The following is a 17,894-nucleotide window of genomic DNA, read 5'->3' as shown; positions in this document are numbered from 1 at the left end:
AGAGGGTATAGCAATTGCTGTTGTAAATAATACACCACCAAGAGGGACTAAAGTTAGTAGTGATCAGTACTTTCCAAAGAGGAGGTGTGAATGGGAGAGGTGTCCAGAACACAGTAAGCTGTGCTTCCTGATATGAACAAGTTTGAGAGCCCCTAGTCTAGACAAATGACCACTGGTAAGTTTTTCCTTCTCATAAACTGCAACAGAAATAGAAAAAGCATTACTGACACTACTGCATCTCAATGCAGTCTAGCTTATTTATACATGCATAATGAACTATTTAAATCCAAATGCTACAGCAGATTAACATTTTACTTACTAATTTGCAGCTACTGGTACTGAAGATGATCAGGTAGATGAGAATTAATCATTTTTAAAAAAAAACAACCAAAGTTGTCCTGTTTTAGAATGTCACAGATCCTAACATTTAGAATGACAAAACAACATTTCATTCACAAAGCCTCAATTTACAATCATAATTTCACATGAATTTTGACTTCCTCTTCTATTTTAAATCTGAACTATTGCTTTTTCTTCGCTATTGCAGAAGATTTTTGCCAACCTGAGCAGATCTCAGCTTCTGTCACACATTGTAGGTAGTATATCTCACCTCTTTTTTCAGCAGATGATAATGAAATGAACTTAACCTTTACTCTCACACTTCTCTCTATCTGAGATACATGTTGTAAAAAGTATTTCACAGCCTTCCACAATGGACAAATTCATAAAGTGTGTTGACCTGAGGAGATATTTACACAACTCTACATGTTACTGTAGCATAGCTGGTCTAAGGGGACAAGGAAAGAAACACAAATCTTGTGTTTTAACATTTGATCTTTATTACTTGGCTGAAAGATCACATTTTGCCTAGAAGATTAAATTGAAGACCAGTCATGTCAGAAAGGTTAGTTTAATCCCATCCAATCACAGCAACATAAAACAAACATACTAGACCATGCTTAGAAGTTAACCCCTCTGGATGATGACTTGCTTTTCCGAAACAGATGGGAATATGTATATAGCTTTTAGATAGTAATAAGTAATTCTTGCAATATATTTCCAGAACTCTCAATTTTTACAGGAGAGATGGGGGTGATCATTTACTTATTTTTACATTCTAGTATTTTCCTTTTACTAACTAAGATACAGTCAATGACATTATTTGTAAATTAAAATAGAATTGACAGCTTCAGATTCTCTTTTTTATTTTCAAGTACTGACATACAATTTATTCACACTTGTATACGGTGATTTTTTACTATACACCCATCCTGCAAATGAGAAACTGCTCTGATCACAGTATATTTAAAAGCAGTCTATAAAAATATCTACTATACATAAAACATTTAGCCATATAGAATTGTACAGCACCTCTGAAAGTTCTGAGATTAAAAACTCATATAAGGAAACATTTCCCTTTTATAACCATGCTTCCTTTGCCAGGACGAAGCTCAAAACTACAGTAGTCCAAACTCTATCTTGGTAAACCTCTGCTTTTCAAAGCACATTAAGAAGATAATATTTGGGAATTTGCCTTGGATAACTATGGATAAAAGCTAGGCTTCCTCAATTTACCACCATTAAACATACATAATCCCTACTGTAGGTTGTGTGGCCCAGATCCAGAGGAAACAGGGCACCTTAGAGGACAGGGCTGTTCTTCTGAACTATGAACAAATAGGTTATCAGAAGGGAAACCACTATATAGCATCTCTTCCCTCTCCAATATAAGAATCTTTAGGGTTTGTTTTGCTGTGCGTCAATAAATGTCTTAGCAGTGCTTTGTGCTATAACATTAGACAATAACTATTAATACAGCTAAATAAATATATACTTTTAAATGCATATTACTGGTTGCATGGATTACAGACAAAAAGCTTTTGATGCTAAGGTTCCAAGCAAGTGTTTTTGATATCCTATGTATTCGTTTTCTGAAATGAAATCTAGCTATATGGCTTACTTCCAGTACACTGACTATATTGCTAAGACTAGCTTAATAAAACAAATCACAACAGCAGCACATATTAGAGTCCCCTGCCCTGCATAAAAAAAAAACAAAAACAAAAAAACAATTTAGTCCTTGCCTGCAAGCTACTTTGACAGAACTCAATTCTCTACGCTGAAATTCAACTAAATGTATTAACGGATAAATGCAAAAGTTGGATTATACATAATACAGACATCAAAAAGACACTCCAATAACTAATGGGCAGCTTTCTTCATTTCATTAACAATTAGGTGTTGCTAGCTAAATTCTATCATCCAACACCACATGTATACTATGAACAATGAAGGTAGTGAGTGGCCTAGACATGCATAGAAAATTCTATTATTTTTTAGCATTGGACATAAATGCACTTGCAATTTCACAGGATTTTAAAAACAAAATATAGAGATGACATTTAAAAAAATCAACTTCCAAATTCACTCAAGTGTTTTTGTACTTACACAATTCTCAGGAGGCTAAAATCCTATTTTAAGATTCTCCTCTATTGACTTAATGCTCCCACATAGAAAACCTTATACTTTTAGGGTGAAATTCACTCTATTAGAGCCCATTTAGGGTTTACATTGAAGTTTTCCTGCATTCAAGTGATGTATTGGGTCTTTTGAGGGAGTATATTTCACCCTGAATGTGGAAGTTGTGTTCTCTCTTGGAAAGGTTGCTTAACCTGGACAGTACAGATATTCTGAAGGATATCTGTCATCTTACCCTTTATAATCTCTTTTTAGGATATATAGGACTATTAGCAAGCCAGCTATCTGTACTTAAAACCATCCTTCCATAACGATCAACTGTATAACAGTGCACCCCCACCATGGTACAAAATGCTATTTTGCACGGAGAAGATAAAGGAACTTACTGTGATAGCAAAGCCTCTCTCACTGTCAATATAACATAATATATAATATCAAATATTTTTTCTTGGCAAAGGGGAAAGCATCCCCATTTCAAAAGACACACATACACGGTGCTTTGCAACTCCTGAACTATGCTCAAACATAGACGGGATGGAAAAAAAAGAGTATTTGAGGAACCTTTTCAGAGCAAGCCTCCAATATGAAGTGCTTTTGTATCAAATGGAGCCTACAGAGCATTAAATGCAGAATTTCACATGTATTCAAAATATATATATATATATACACACTAAAAAAGAAGTTATCTAATTCTAGGAAGTCATTCACAGTAAAAATAAGAGGTACTCTTAGAAAAGCCATTATTGAAAAAAGTAAAAGTTCAGTTAAAACTTGACAGGAAGCTGACGAGCAATTAACAATCTTGCATGAGCCACAGGTGAAGCATAAAAACAGTTGAAAAACTGCATATTCACAGAAGAAAAATTTATAGCAACTTCACTGGGTTTCCCATAAATATTTCCAGTCTTGCACATTTCAGTTTTCAGCATTAAGTGTCCTCCAGAATTGTGGGTTTTCCCACAAGTCATTGAATCACATTCTAAAAGCCTTACAGTCAAAGGGAGTGTGTGCATGTGACACTGCTTGACCTCCTTGGATGTCTTCTCCAGTCTCATGTACCTGAGCTATTTCCTTAGTGCTTCTGTAGCAGGCAGGGGATATTGTCATGGTCCACGGGAGTTATAGATGATTAGGTACTGTCCTCAAGGCTTCCTCTCTCGAGCGATCCACACCTACATTCTGCAAGCCAAAGACAGAAAGGGGATTTAAGCAAAGTTTCTTCCTGCTTTGCTGTAGGTTTTTACTCAGTCTATGGCACATCACAAAGAGCAAAAGACAGACAAAATTTGCTTTTCTTACACAGAACCTTGGACACTCATTTTCTCAGAAGACTTAATAAAATGAGACATAAGGCCCAGCCTACACCTACACCCGCCAGTATATAGAGTTCAAAAACCATGATTAAAACTTCATGCCAGCTATTAAATTCTCTACAAAGCCAACTCTCTAGAACCAGATCATAGGCCTCCTTTGCTGCCAATAAAAAAGCATCAGTTAGGACATCCATTATGTCAGCTGTTAAAACACTCTCGTACTGTCCACTGAGCATGTGTCTTATTAAGTTTATCTTTAAAGATGTGGTTCCTTGTCCACACTGTGCGCTATGTCAGTTTAGCTGGAACTGCACTCTTTGGACGAGCATAACCTCAGATACAGTCTTGCAAAGACTCCATAGGAAAATGAGGTAGCACTATGCACTTAGCAATAACTGTCACACACCTCTGGGCATTAGGCCCTGCTTGACTAAGATGGGGAACATGGATCAGGTCCTCGAGTTATTCACTTACTCGTCCCCAAAATAGTATCTGTTCAGATTTCTAGTTTTATTAGCTACTAGCAGATTTTATATTAACTGAAATTGAGTGAATTCATTTTTACTGGTTTCTGCAGTCTTAGAGAAAGTGTTTTTCCATTGACTATCTTCCCTGGTCTCATAAAACCAAAAACACTTACATTCAAGGTTATTTGCTGGATAAGCAAAATGTAAATAAAACTGAAGGGTCTATTCTCCCCTCCCCACAAGCATACAATTACTGTTAGGGCATACAGATATTATCACTCATATTATGGGGATAGGTGCCAGTGGTTGGCATTTAGATGTGATTTTAAAACCACTTTTTCTACTCTCTGACTGCAATACTGTCCCCAAAGCTGTTTGGATAGCATATGAAGTTTCTATACCACTAGTTTCACTCTGAAACCATATAAATTTTAACTGAGAAGTAACAAGTCTACAGAACTTGGGGAAGAAGATGGCTGCAGAAAAGTTTTGCACGCGTAGGGTTCTCTACTGCAGAGCCCTTTCTTTCAACCACTAACAAGTGGAAACCCCAGCTGCAAAGACCAATGATGTCACAGGAAAGACTCCCGCTGGCTTTGCATCAGGCCCATTATCAACGGGTGGAAGATATAGCACCTATTGCTGACTTTGCCACAGACCATCTCCCTGTTCTGTGTTTTAACCACAAAACCACTCTCCTACTATAAACATTGTAAACTACCTTTACTGAAAATTCTGTCTGAATTTGCTTTTATTACTACACCTGAGATTTTCATTAATTGCACAAATTTCACCAGAAACTGCCTCCCCCCCCCCCCCCGCAATCTTTCTACGTAGTCTCAAAAGATATTTGAACTTCTTTTCTGATTTTGTTTTGGTCTAAAGGGCAACGAGGGGGCAAAGCTATTGCAGTACAACTATTAAATAATAAGAGCTGTCACTTTTAGTAAATTTATCAAGCTCCTCCTCTACAGCACACATCCAGACAATGACTTGATTTAATAAAAAAATAAAAGTGAGTTGGAAAATTGATTTTGGTATGATAAGTTGCTTTATTTTACTTAATGGGTTACTATCAAGTGACTGGAAAACAATTCATTTTCAAAAATAAGTTTAAACATGTTTCAGGGTTCTACACCCGCCAATATGACCAACAACCACAACTGCTAGTCAATTTTTGTGATTTTATACTCATATTTGCCTTTAAAAAATATTCTTGTTGATCTGTAAAAACCTACATTAATAAGAAGACATAAAATGACTTATACATAGCGGAAATGGCGGAACTGACTATACATAGAGTGCAGTCAAAAGTGCACACAGAAAAGTAATTGAAAAACTGAGAAATCCGTTTTTTTCCTCTACCCTATTCCAGTGACAGAAATCTAGCTCTTACTTGTGAAAACGGTATGTAGAAAAAAGCCTGTGATTTTTCTTAAGTTGAGAGCACCCCCACTTCTTTTTTAAAACCTCTCTATTTTAATTCATTCCCTTTATTTCAAATCAGCATTGGATTGACACAAAGATTATTTTCTCACACACTCTGAAATAGCTAAGGTTTCTGAAAAGACTAACGCTGGAGCACAGGTGAGCTGTTGCAGGCTTTTTGACCTCCAGGCAGTGAATCTGTTCCTCTGCCCAGCAGAGAATCAAGAGCAGAACCACCTTTCATTTCAGTAAAATTGGGTAACGGTCCTGTTCCTGGAAGACGTTTCAGTACGTAATACCATCTTAAAACTGAGGAAGACAATGTGTGAGAAAGTGATAAGTGAGGATTGTTAGCTCACTGACTCTTCTTGCTGAAACAGTAAACAAGCAGTCTAATCAGAGATGTGCCAGTAGGCTCAAGGGACTGGTTCCAATAATGTTATTAAAACTAGGTTAAGACCCCAGACTAGGGCAACGTATCTTACAGGAGATCTGAGTCTCGTGAGAGAATTATGGAAACATCACTCTGTGAAAGTTATGTTACCGGCAAGCCTGAAACCAAACCTTGAAACCTACACTGCCATCAACTAAGCCCATATGGAATCCCTCCAGAGGAAATTCAAGAGGTCATTCTGATGACACTGAAACAGGGCCGGCTCCAGACCCCAGCGCGGCAAGCACGCGCGTGGGGCGGCCCTTTCCCGGGGGGGGCGGGGGGGGCGGCAGGCTGGGCCGGCGGACCTGCCGCAGTCACGCCTGCGGGAGGTCCACCGGAGCCCCGGGACGACCGGACCTGCCGCAGGCATGACTGCGGAGGGGGCGCTCGTCCCGCGGCTCCAGTGGACCTCCCGCAGTCATGCCCGCGTGGACCGGACCTGCGAACCGTCCGCAGCTGCGGGAGGTCCAGCCGAGCCACGCGACCAGCGGACCCTCCGCAGTCATGCCCGCGGGAGGTCCGCTGCTCCCGCGGCTCCGGGGCGCCTCCCGCGCATGACTGCTTGGGGCGGCCAAAAAGGTAGAGCCGCCCCTGCACTGAAAGATGAGTTTTCTCTGGGCAGGCAGCAAATTCTGAATGTCTTTCAAACTCTTAATGGGATCAGGGGGTTCCAGGAGTTGAAGTGAGCTTTATGATCTTTTCAGAGACTCCTTTTTCTTGAGGCAATAATCTCTTGTGCAACAACCCAGCAAAGGCCAAATTCTGGAGAGAAGAGTGACTGTCCTGTTTTTGGGAGAGACTACAAGGGATTTGGAGTCAACGCCTGTCTATGGATATTTGGCCTTTAGCAAGCCAATCTTTGAATGGCCACAAAAGAGCAATGATGATGGTATTTGTTCAATCTGCCTATATTTTTCAGAATAATTTGTGCAACACTTGGATCAAAATGACACATCCACCAGGCTCTTGGGACTAAGTTATTGAAGGGTTGTCTATGTGGGCTGCCTGAGAGCCCCAGTATTGGCTGCACTATATGGAAGGCTGGGCATTTGTTGATTCAAAGAGATGGAAGGCAAGAAGCCAAATTCCAGGAAATCCCAGGGAAAATAAGAGGAGATCAAGAAGTTGTTGGAGTAGACTATATGCCATAATAGATGGAGGCCTCAGAGAAAAAAGAGGGAGACCTCTCTATCAGAAAGAGTGCAATGAGGGAGAAAGGATTTGGGAAGGGAGAGAAAGGATGGCGTAGCTACATTGTCTGGTAATGAGAAGTTCTGGCCATAGTCCTAAGTCTTCTAGGGATTCATCTCAGATACCTATGGCAACCATGTCTGTGAGAGTAAATGGAACCAGGATGGGAGAGCGCATAATAGTGTTTTTTTACTGGCAGGAACTGTGCAGCTCTTGAGACTGCCAACATGGGCTTATGCCTGTCTCCAGGATACCCTTGGCTTGCAAGAAAAACAATTCTGGAAGGAATGAAGTAGGGAGGGAGGACAGTATTTTTCAGAAAGAAGCCATACAAGGAGTTGTTAAATACACTGAATGCAGACACAGCTAGTTTACCACACACAAAAAATAAAAATAAAAATAAAAAACACCAGACTCCGTTTGTGAAAAGCATTCACATCCAAAACCCAAAAGCTAAAATACATAAAAATAAATGAATAGATATTTTAAATCAGTGTATTGTAGCAGCTTAGGCACTATAACTAGCTGATTTCCCTTGGAGCGCTGTACAATCAGCCCGGGGTTAAAAATCCATTCTGTCCTCTACTAGGGTTTTCTCTAGTGCTACAATAACTGTAAGCGGTTATTGAGCCACTTACTCCACTGCCACATCCAGGCAGTTATACAAACTGAAAAAGAACTCTTAGAACTACTTACTGACTCTTACCTACACCTGCAGGATATAAGTATTACAGACATCAGACAGCAGAAACAGCTTTAAGTTAACTTTGAATATATATTTACAATTGCATGGGATTCTCCTTAGTAATGGGCCACACACACTCCTCCTCATTTACTCACTATCTTGTTACTTTTCCACGTCTCTGGTTTACATAACTAACTTCCCTGCAAACCTCTCAAGGATACCCATGGCAGCAATAGGAACAGAACCCAGGTCACTTGACTCCCAGTCTAATGTCCTATCCAGTACTACATGCTAACACTTGAAACTTCAAGTTCTATACTTGGATTTTATCTGGAGGATAGATTATTTACAGGAGCCAGCTAGCTATCAATTAATCTCTATCACTATAGTATTTAGGAGCACATAGTGGGGTACATGACCTCAACAGTAATTATCAAAAAATGCAAATAGTTAATTTCACCAAAATGCAAATGTTTGTAAAAAATGTACAAGCTGGAGAAATAGACCTATAAACTGAACAAACAGTTTACACAACAAGGGATTTGTGCTATTCTTTTAGATGAAAAGCAATTGCTTAGAAAACAGCCTATTTTCCAAGATTCGATGCAATGAAAACAAAGCTGCCCCTGTTACTCGGACACTTCTAATTTATGTTAATTTGGTCTCTATCCTCCAAAAAACAGCAAGGTCGTGCTGCTACTCAACTTTCAAATGAGCTACAATTTCTTTTTGTAGAATGTGTAAAGGATTTTAGACACTGGCATGTTGCACTCTCTTGGTGAATAATTGCTTGACAATCAGTAGTAAACATAGCAAAGAATCCTGTGGCACCTTATAGACTAACAGACGTTTTGCAGCATGAGCTTTCGTGGGTGAATACCCACTTCTTCGGATGCAAGTGGTGGAAATTTCTGGAAATTTCTGGAAATTTCCACCACTTGCATCCGAAGAAGTGGGTATTCACCCACGAAAGCTCATGCTGCAAAACGTCTGTTAGTCTATAAGGTGCCACAGGATTCTTTGCTGCTTTTACAGACCCAGACTAACACGGCTACCTCTCTGATACTTGACAGTAGTAAACATGACATCTTTCACACAAACGTTCTATTAATGCTTCGGGAGGTGTGTGCACCCATTTTGGCCAGGATAACTTCCAACCAACCTTTTATTTATTTATTTATTTATTTTAAGTATAAGTAAAATCTAGCTACAGACTAAGCTGAAATGGCCATTGCCCTTTGTATTGTACCCAAGGTAAGCTCTGATAAGATGTATGCACTATTGAAGACTCAAAGGTGAAGACTCGAAGACTACATGACGACTCAAAGGTCATCCACATATGCGCTAGGAGCAGCGTACTACTAAGAGTAAGTGTGGCTGCTGCTTGCCAGACCATGAATAGGGAACTTTAAGATTCTGTGTTTCTATCTTAATTCCTAAACAAAAGAAACCAAATGAAAATTGTTACTATGTGCACAGAGAACTCGGCCATCCGCCCAATGCAGAAATATATTTTAAGAAAAACCACACACATTAAAATACTCATATACTTCTCCTCATTATGTTTGAAGTCTGGAATAAAATAAGCTTCAACTTGCTAGCCTCCTCTCCAAATATACATCATTACAGAGTTTGGTAATCTAGCAGATCTACCACACTAGCACTATGGATCAGTAGAACTAAATGTTTTGCTAACTATGGAAATGTTATTTTCTGCTACATTTAACAGTCCAATCACTCCCAAGGCCAGGGAAACAAGTAGTACTTGTGCCCAGCTTGTGCTTATCACACACAGTATGTTATGCATCATAGCTTTCATACTTCATCTAAAGTCCAACGGTTACTGGACCTATAAAATAATTTAAAAATTAAAACTGCAAAATCACAGGATTATGAAAATCTTAAAAAAAACAAAACAAAAAAGCAAACAGCAGCCAATTAAGGTTCGACTGAATTAGTATAATACAGTTTCACTATGCCTAGACAATTTTAGATGTTATGTGCTGTACAATGATTTAAATATTATTTTTGTAATTGATTTCAAAGTGATTGGAATGATTTTTTTAAAGATGTATTTTAAAGTAATAGGATGAAAACAGCACCACACATTTGATAGCTGATCTGGACACAGGTTCACTGGTGAGCAGGGACTGTTACAAGGGCTTCCTCAGGAGGTCTGGAAATGTCTACATTCTGTATAATAATAAAAATACAGAGGAGAATATTTATCATGCAGCAATAAGCAGCAATAAAATATCAGTCAGCTTCCTTCACAAGTACACAGCTGTACTTCAACAAAAGATTTTGCACTCAGAAAATTCAGTGAAGTAACAGCTTTTTAATGCATTAGAACATACAGCAGCACAACTTATACAAAATAACTATCAATCCTACATAAATCTTATTGCTAACACTTCAGTTATTCACATGCAGAGGATTCCTATTATAGACCCCAATCAGGAAAACTCTTAAGCATGTGCTTAAATCTATTCCTACCCAGGAAAACCACTAAGCACATACTCCGCTCCCATTGAAATCAAGTATGTAAACTGGTTTCTCTGAATAGCAATGCTTTCCTAACTAGAGCCGTACACTGCATTTCCATAGCATGATCTTCACTTTACTTGTAATATAGCTAGTTTAGAATACAAAAAACTACACCTGATGTGGTGAGTTATGACAAAATCCCTCCTCCAAGAGTAAAACGGTACCTATGGGTAGACCTCTGATTAGAAGTTGCACAGTATTGCCCATGTTCAATGCAGCATGTGTTCAAAGGGCAGACAGGTTAGCTGATAAGCCTGATGTTGGCTGCACCCATGCAGCTCAAGTTGGGGGCCTACAACAGTATCACCAAATTCAAACAAAGTACCTGCTAACCTAGTACCCTACCTACAACTTTAAATAAAAACCAAATGATGTGCATTCAGGTTCAATTTGAAAGATCAATTCATGCTTCAAACCAAAGCCATTTCAATTCCAAAAATATATTTTCCACTTAAAAAAAAGGCTTTGGGCATTTGGGTTACATGTTTCTCTCTCTGTTCACTTCCCTGATTCTGTGTTAGGGTGAGCAAATTTCTCTTTTCTTTTTACGATAAAAACTGAGTTAACTGAAATAAATCTAAAATGAGTTTTTGCAATGAATCTCTAATTTATGGACTAAGATATGTAGCAAAGGAAACAGATTTTACTGCCATACAAAGGCATTAAACTTGCTTTCTGAAATAAAATCCAAAACATCAGACAGAGAACTCAAATGATTGTTGAAGTAGTTCCATAAGATTTATTATGGGAAAAAAACAAAGATCACTCCTCCTTTATCCTATCCAGACTGAGACTGAAGTCATTACAAATCTGATGCTACTGTACATGAACAGTCAGATCTGGAGTCCAAATTCAAATAGATCATCTTTATTATCGAAAACATAGGAAAGTCAGTTATTCTACTCCTTTATATGTATTTTTGCAATGTAAAAATGACAGTTGAATTTTTCTTAGAATACATAAAGTATTTTAAAACATTTTTTTCAATATCTGCTATGCACTGTAGCATGCCTTATATATTGATATGGAATTTATATCTAAGAGGCGCACACAGTACAATTATTAGGAAAGCATCTTGTTTGTAATAGTAATTTTTAAATTAATACTGTAGCTGTTCAGCTTTAATAAAGAGTATTTTAAAATTAGATTTTACAGTAGCAGCTACCATTTACACAGATAGCATAAAGGAAATATTTTATACTCTAATACCACACTCTAATCCTGACCTAATCAACTTAGCCTTTCATCCTGCCTAGTTAGTTTAAATGTATACTATGAACTTTACTCAGTGTGGGTCTTTCAGAAGACATCTCAAATACAGGTCCCGTCTGTGACTCTCTACGTGTAATAAAATCCCCATGGGTCTTCCCTGAAAAAACTCAGGTTTACCCTGCTATCCTTTGTCAAACTTTTCTACTAGTTTCACTACCGTACAGTTGTTGCCTGACTTCTGCCCTTCTCCCCAAACATGATTACATTTTAACAACACCAGATGTGTAGTTTGTGAAGCATTTCAGGTCAAAAGGTGCTAATTAACAGCATTAGGTGCTCAGGTACCCATAATTATAACATTTAGAGCGAATGCAGTGACTCAACAGGTTCTCTTCCCAAATTAACAAGTTAACATCATAATGAATATTCCCAATAGCAATTTCCTGGAAATATGCTGCATGCTGTAAGACACTGTGGCAGACTGAGGTTAATCAGCAGTTCTTCATCTGAACTGCAGGAGACAGTCATTTGGATCATCACTGAAAAAGTCATGGCTTGAAAATAAGGATATTCACAAAGGGCCACATAAGGATGTCATTTTGGTGTTAAAGAACATGTTCAATTCGTCAGAATTGTTTAATATTCCATCTGATGGGTGAGGTGAAGTGTTTACCAGAAAGCATCCCATTATTTACACTCTGTTCCTATTAAGTGGCTTTCAGCATAATATGCAAGTTGCATCAAGAAGAATAGATTAAAAAATCTGGCAAAATGTAACCATTGAAGGAAAAGAAGTAATGAAAGCAGTGAAGCCTAAACATGATAAAAAACATCCATAATGAAAGTACTTGACTAGAATCGCTACTGAAACCAATGTTTTGTCAACTCAGTGCAACCAAGATAATAAAACTTCTTACAAAGCCCAGTAGCAAACAGCATGCAATAAACTGATTAGTCACAAAAATGCCATATATACTCAAATATATATATATATATATATCATATTACACACACATCATTTCCATGCACACAAACATACAAAAATCTCCTATCTTCACACATGTATGGCCTTAATCAATACCACAAATCCCAACTTCTCACTATAATATAAATTGACTATACTGCACTAATGCATTCACCTCAACTCTATCCATATTATTCTTTGCAATGGTAGCCAATTTACTTCAAGGGAGACTTAAGGTGTAGACAGAAAAGCTAGTAGCACAAGCACCATGCTTATCAAGTTTGGGTAAGCTTTTATAATCCATCAATGGCAGAGTAATATGGTCAATCCAAACTCGTGTTACTATAGAATGCTATGGTACACACAGCATCTCATACTCTGATTCCACAAGAATGCAATAAGTTACCACAAGCCTGACTTCCTAACTCTGCTTACACATTGCACACATACAAGCCACTGGGGGGGTATACGGGTTGACCTTGACTAGCTACATCCACTGAGATATCTCAAGTTAGGTATCTCAGTGTAAACACACCCCTATCTTCTGCAGTGAAAAGATGAAACCTCAGTTGGCCGGGCTTGCTTTGAGGTGGTCAAGATGACAGATGTAAAAACACCCATTCCTTCTCTGTGCTAGTGTTCCAACCTTTGGCTAGCATTGCTAAAAATTCTCAGTACAGACGAAGCCCTGCAATTGCAGTCAGCCTACAGCAAGACAGACTTCATTAATCCCTAATATCAACAGGGAGGGATGGATAGCTCAGTGGTTTGAGCACTGGCCTGCTAAACCCAGAGTTGTGAGTTCAATCCTTGAGGGGGCCACTTAGGGATCTGGGGCAAAAATTGGTCCTGCTAGTGAAGGCAGGGGGCTGGACTCGATGACCTTTCAAGGTCCCTTCCAGTTCTAGGAGATTGGTATATCTCCAATTATTATTAAAAAAAAAACAGTTCTTGCACATTTTGGAAATGCATGGGGAACTATGCCAATTCCAAAATGGAAAAAGAGCTCAATCAACATTTTCCTCTAATGTTTAAAATACATTATCATGCACTTGTAAAGTGAAATAGATGCATGATAAGCTGGTTCATAACAGACTGAATAGCTTATTCATTGCTTTGATCATTACTAAGGCTTTGGCCTTTGTGTTTTCTAACATAAAAATATAGAAGGCATTGACTTAGGGCTAGTCTACACTTACCAGCCGGGTCGACGCAGTGAGTTCGACTTCTCGGAGTTCGAACTATCGCGTCTAATTTGGACGCGATAGTTCGAACTCCGGAAGCGCCGCGGTCGACTCCGGTACTCCACCACTGCAAACGGCGGTGGCGGAGTCGACCTTGGAGCCGCGGACTTCGATTCCGCGGCGTCTGGACGGGTGAGTAGTTCGAACTAGGGTACTTCGAATTCAGCTACGCTATTCACGTAGCTGAATTTGGGTACCCTAGTTCGACCCCGCTTCTTAGTGTGGACCAGCCCTTAGAAACACTATGTACACACAGTTGATATTTCTGAATGCAAGAGCCAGAGTTTACCTTTACATCTGAAATGTAAAATTTCTTTTCACAAACTTATCTAGCAAACAATACCCAAATGAGTAACATACTGGTTACACGAAGCTGATGTGTAAAGTTAAATATGCTCAGCAATTGTAGCAAATTAATTCTAAATCTGGGCAATAGACTTTTTTTTTTATGATAATCATCTCAGAAAATGCAATGCATTAAGGTATTTGTATTGAACACTTGTCCTACCTCTGGTTTATCTCTGTGTGTGTTTACAGCTTCAATGTTCAGGAATATAGATTCCACCTTACAACCTGTTGACAGAAATTAACCAGATAAGCAATTAATGTTTTTAAAACTGTGTTGCTTTTTAAAAAAAGTTACAGCAAATATGTGATCTAACTTTAAAAGATTATTCCCTGCCCGTCCCTCCACCTCTTGGCTTTCACTTGGAATTCCTTTGCTAAGTTCTGATTGTCCTTGGCCTCACAATGAACCAACCCCAGTGGGTTTAGTATTTATCCCAGTATGGTGATTAATCCAGTTCTCATTATCTTCAACCTCATATTCTTCTTATTACTTTTAACAAGACAGGGAAACTAAATAATTCACTTTGTTCAAAAACCATCAAAAATGATGATAGGCATACACACAATCATAAAATTTCACATCCACTTCTGTTTTCTGGGATACTTTTAGCCTTAGCATCACATTGTACTGACCTCAAACTCTTAATAACGGTGAATGTGACCAAATGCATGTATATTTCAGATTTTTAAAAGCCCACATTACTAAGGCTGGCACAGGCAAGGCTATTAAATTATTATTAAATTTACCTAACATTTTAACATTTATATAAATGGAAATCTAAAGCTAACCTCTGGGGAGAAGCCAATTTTTTTTTTCATTGGATGAGCCAACAAGCTCAGAGAAAGTAGGAAAGCCATTATTTGTCTCTCATGCTGGCTTGGTTTTAACTGATGCCTCCAGAAAAAACGGATCCATTTACAGACTAGTGACTATCCAGTGCAATATAAAAAAAATTTAAAAAAAAACAAGAAACAAGATTGTTTGCAGAGAGCAAATCTGATACGTCCCACCTGTCCTCATCATGTTGAAGACACAGAAGAAACTCACTAAATCATCTGCCATTAATCTGCACTCTCCATAATTTGGTGGTCTGTCCTCACTCCTCAGCAATGTTTAATAACCAAGGGCTGTAGTTCAGGTCTCATATTACTAAGACATTATTTTTATGAAATACACTACAAAATATCTATTAGTATATGCTCTGAAACCTCACACAACATTAAAGCAAAGTACCATTTGTGATGCATTATTATATGTGCTCTAATTAGTCTGTTCACTTACTAATTACAGTGAATCAGAGAAGTTATAATAAGAACAGGAGTACTTGGGGCACCTTAGAGACTAACACATTTATTTGAGCATAAGCTTTCGTGGGCTACAGCCGACTTCATCGGATGCATAGACTGGAACATCCTGTTCTTTTTGCAGATACACACTAACACGGCTGTCAGAAGTTATAATGCAGACTTTCGCCAAATGCAAGTCAAGCAGAAATCCACCCTACTTCCAAAAATTAAAGTACATCAACAGTCAGGATGGTACAAATTTGTACCGTTCCTCAGAGGGGGATCTTTTTTGACTAATATTGAGAAACTCATTTGCAACTAGCAATGAGAGAATACACTGGGCCAGATGGCCATATCCTGCAGAAAAGCCCATTAAAAGGGCCTGGGGTGAAACTCTGTTCCTCAAGGGAGAACCAGTTTTTCCACTGGCACTCTCATCCCCACACACAAACAGCAGAGGGTTCAAACCCCTGATACTTTACTCCTGTGGAAATTTTGCACCACCGTGCACATGCTGAATACATGTTCCCCACAAAAAAATTTTCTCTGCAGAAAATACATTCTGCTGGAGAGGTGCTGCAGTTACATCTTTTGCTCACTGGGGGGCTGCTCTGGCACCCGAACAGAGGGCAACTGATTCTGGATGGGAGCAGCCCTCTGCCAATAGAGAGGAGACGAGGCTGTGTTCCACACAGCGCCCTACCCACGGGGCCAGGTGAGGAGGCACAGAATATGGAGGGGGATGGACAGAGTGGGGCTTCTGACAGACTGAGGTTCAGAAGGGCTAGTGGGGGGACAGACTGGGGCAGGGGCTGAATGGGAGTGAGGATGCAGGGGTACATGGGGATGGGAGAGGAGTGGTGGCTGAGTGAGGGTGCAGGGACACATGGGGATGGGGTAGATGTGCCTGATTGAATGGGAGAAGCTAGGAGTCAGCCAGGGTCTGCATAGGTGAGGCTCCCCAACTCCCTAACAATCCCTCCCCACAAAAACCAAACTGTTCCATACTTCTCCCACCCATACCCAACAGCCCTCCAGGTTCACTCCCAGGCTTCTTTCCAGCAATCACTTCCCTCTTCCTTAGCTCCTCCATTACTCCTGACTCCCCCAAGCCTATGCATTGTTTCTGAGGGATGCAGGAAATACATTTCTGTATTGTAGTTTAAATTAATTATTACTTAAAGTTCTGTACTAATATAACCAGTAAGGAATCTATTTGTCAAAAACATTTTCTGAATTTTTGTTGTCTGTATTGTTACAGATATACTTGTTGACAGGTATTTTTAAATAAATCAACAAAATAATTGAAACTGACTTGATTATATTGTGTTATTTTGACAAATAAAATATGCAGAATTTTAAAATATTGTGCACAGAATTTATTATTTTTTGGCACAAAATCCCCCAGGAGTAATATGTGCAGCTGCTGGGGAACTGTTCAATTCTAAAACTATTTCCACAGAGGTTTCTGAGCCTTCTGTTTCCCTGCCATTAATTCAGAGATTCTCTCAGAGCCCCACACTCCCTGCCTTGTCTCCTTAAGGGGGGGTTCCAAAAACACAGAATTTTGCATAGAAGTAAATATAGCATCAGATGGTTAACTGTTAAGCAGATGCCGCAGAGTGGGTTGTAAGGGAGTGTTAAGATAATAAGCATAGCCCAACTGTCCATCCCCACTAGTCACTAGGGATGAACACACTGCCAAGTAGGATTCTTGGGGAATGATCTGACACATAGTGCTTATGGGAACTAACATAGTACAATTACACACATAAGAAAGGGACTAAGACATATTGAGTTCAAAGCACTAGGTAATGACAACTTACTAGGGGACAAAGGTTTCCCAAACACATGAAACACACATGGTTATTAAATATCTCATGCTTTTTCACATCTTGTCCCATGGAATCCAAGTGACATATCAATATTAGTTTCCCAGAAATATTAACAAACTGAAATATTTATATAATTTTAACTTCTGTAGACAAATTTTACGGTTTCAGTTGGTGAAATTACTAAAAAATAGGTTATGCTGCACCTATCAATCACACAAATACAAAAATCCATTCTCATAAGCACAGCCTTCCTCCTATTTGAGTCAATAGGAGCTAGAGGGGGTCTCATTGTTAATTCTGTTTTCCTATCTGGTATCTTAAAATACTGTTAATAACATTCAGGTCCAATATCCAAATCCAGATTACAAAGTACCTAAAATCACTTAACAGTTCAGTACAATTTCTATATGAAACACTAGAATAGTTTGGGACTGATAACCTGTACAACATGCCTTCCTT

At 38.8% G+C, this 17,894-nt stretch overlaps 1 protein-coding gene across 4 annotated transcripts in view; it reads right to left on the bottom strand.

Annotated features, from left to right (window-relative positions):
- Window positions 1-816: 816 nt before the first annotated feature.
- The window catches only part of PFKFB4 (6-phosphofructo-2-kinase/fructose-2,6-biphosphatase 4), a 111,371-nt gene continuing 94,293 nt past the window's right edge, over window positions 817-17,894 (bottom strand). For 2 of the 4 annotated variants that reach the window (XM_045024234.1, XM_045024231.1), the window contains exons 13-15: window positions 14,474-14,538; window positions 10,106-10,191; window positions 817-3,657 (exon numbers count right to left, since the gene is read on the bottom strand). In XM_045024234.1, the coding sequence (XP_044880169.1) occupies window positions 10,132-10,191; window positions 14,474-14,538 (125 nt within the window). In that variant the 3' untranslated portion in view covers window positions 817-3,657; window positions 10,106-10,131. Of the gene's footprint in view, window positions 3,658-10,100; window positions 10,192-14,473; window positions 14,539-17,894 lie in introns of all 4 variants that reach the window. The other 2 variants (XM_045024232.1, XM_045024233.1) reach the window with 2 other exon arrangements.

The sequence above is a fragment of the Mauremys mutica genome, chromosome 7 (assembly GCF_020497125.1).
Source record: "Mauremys mutica isolate MM-2020 ecotype Southern chromosome 7, ASM2049712v1, whole genome shotgun sequence".
NCBI lineage: Eukaryota > Metazoa > Chordata > Testudines > Geoemydidae > Mauremys > Mauremys mutica.
This window is presented reverse-complemented; position numbering and strand designations above follow the sequence as displayed.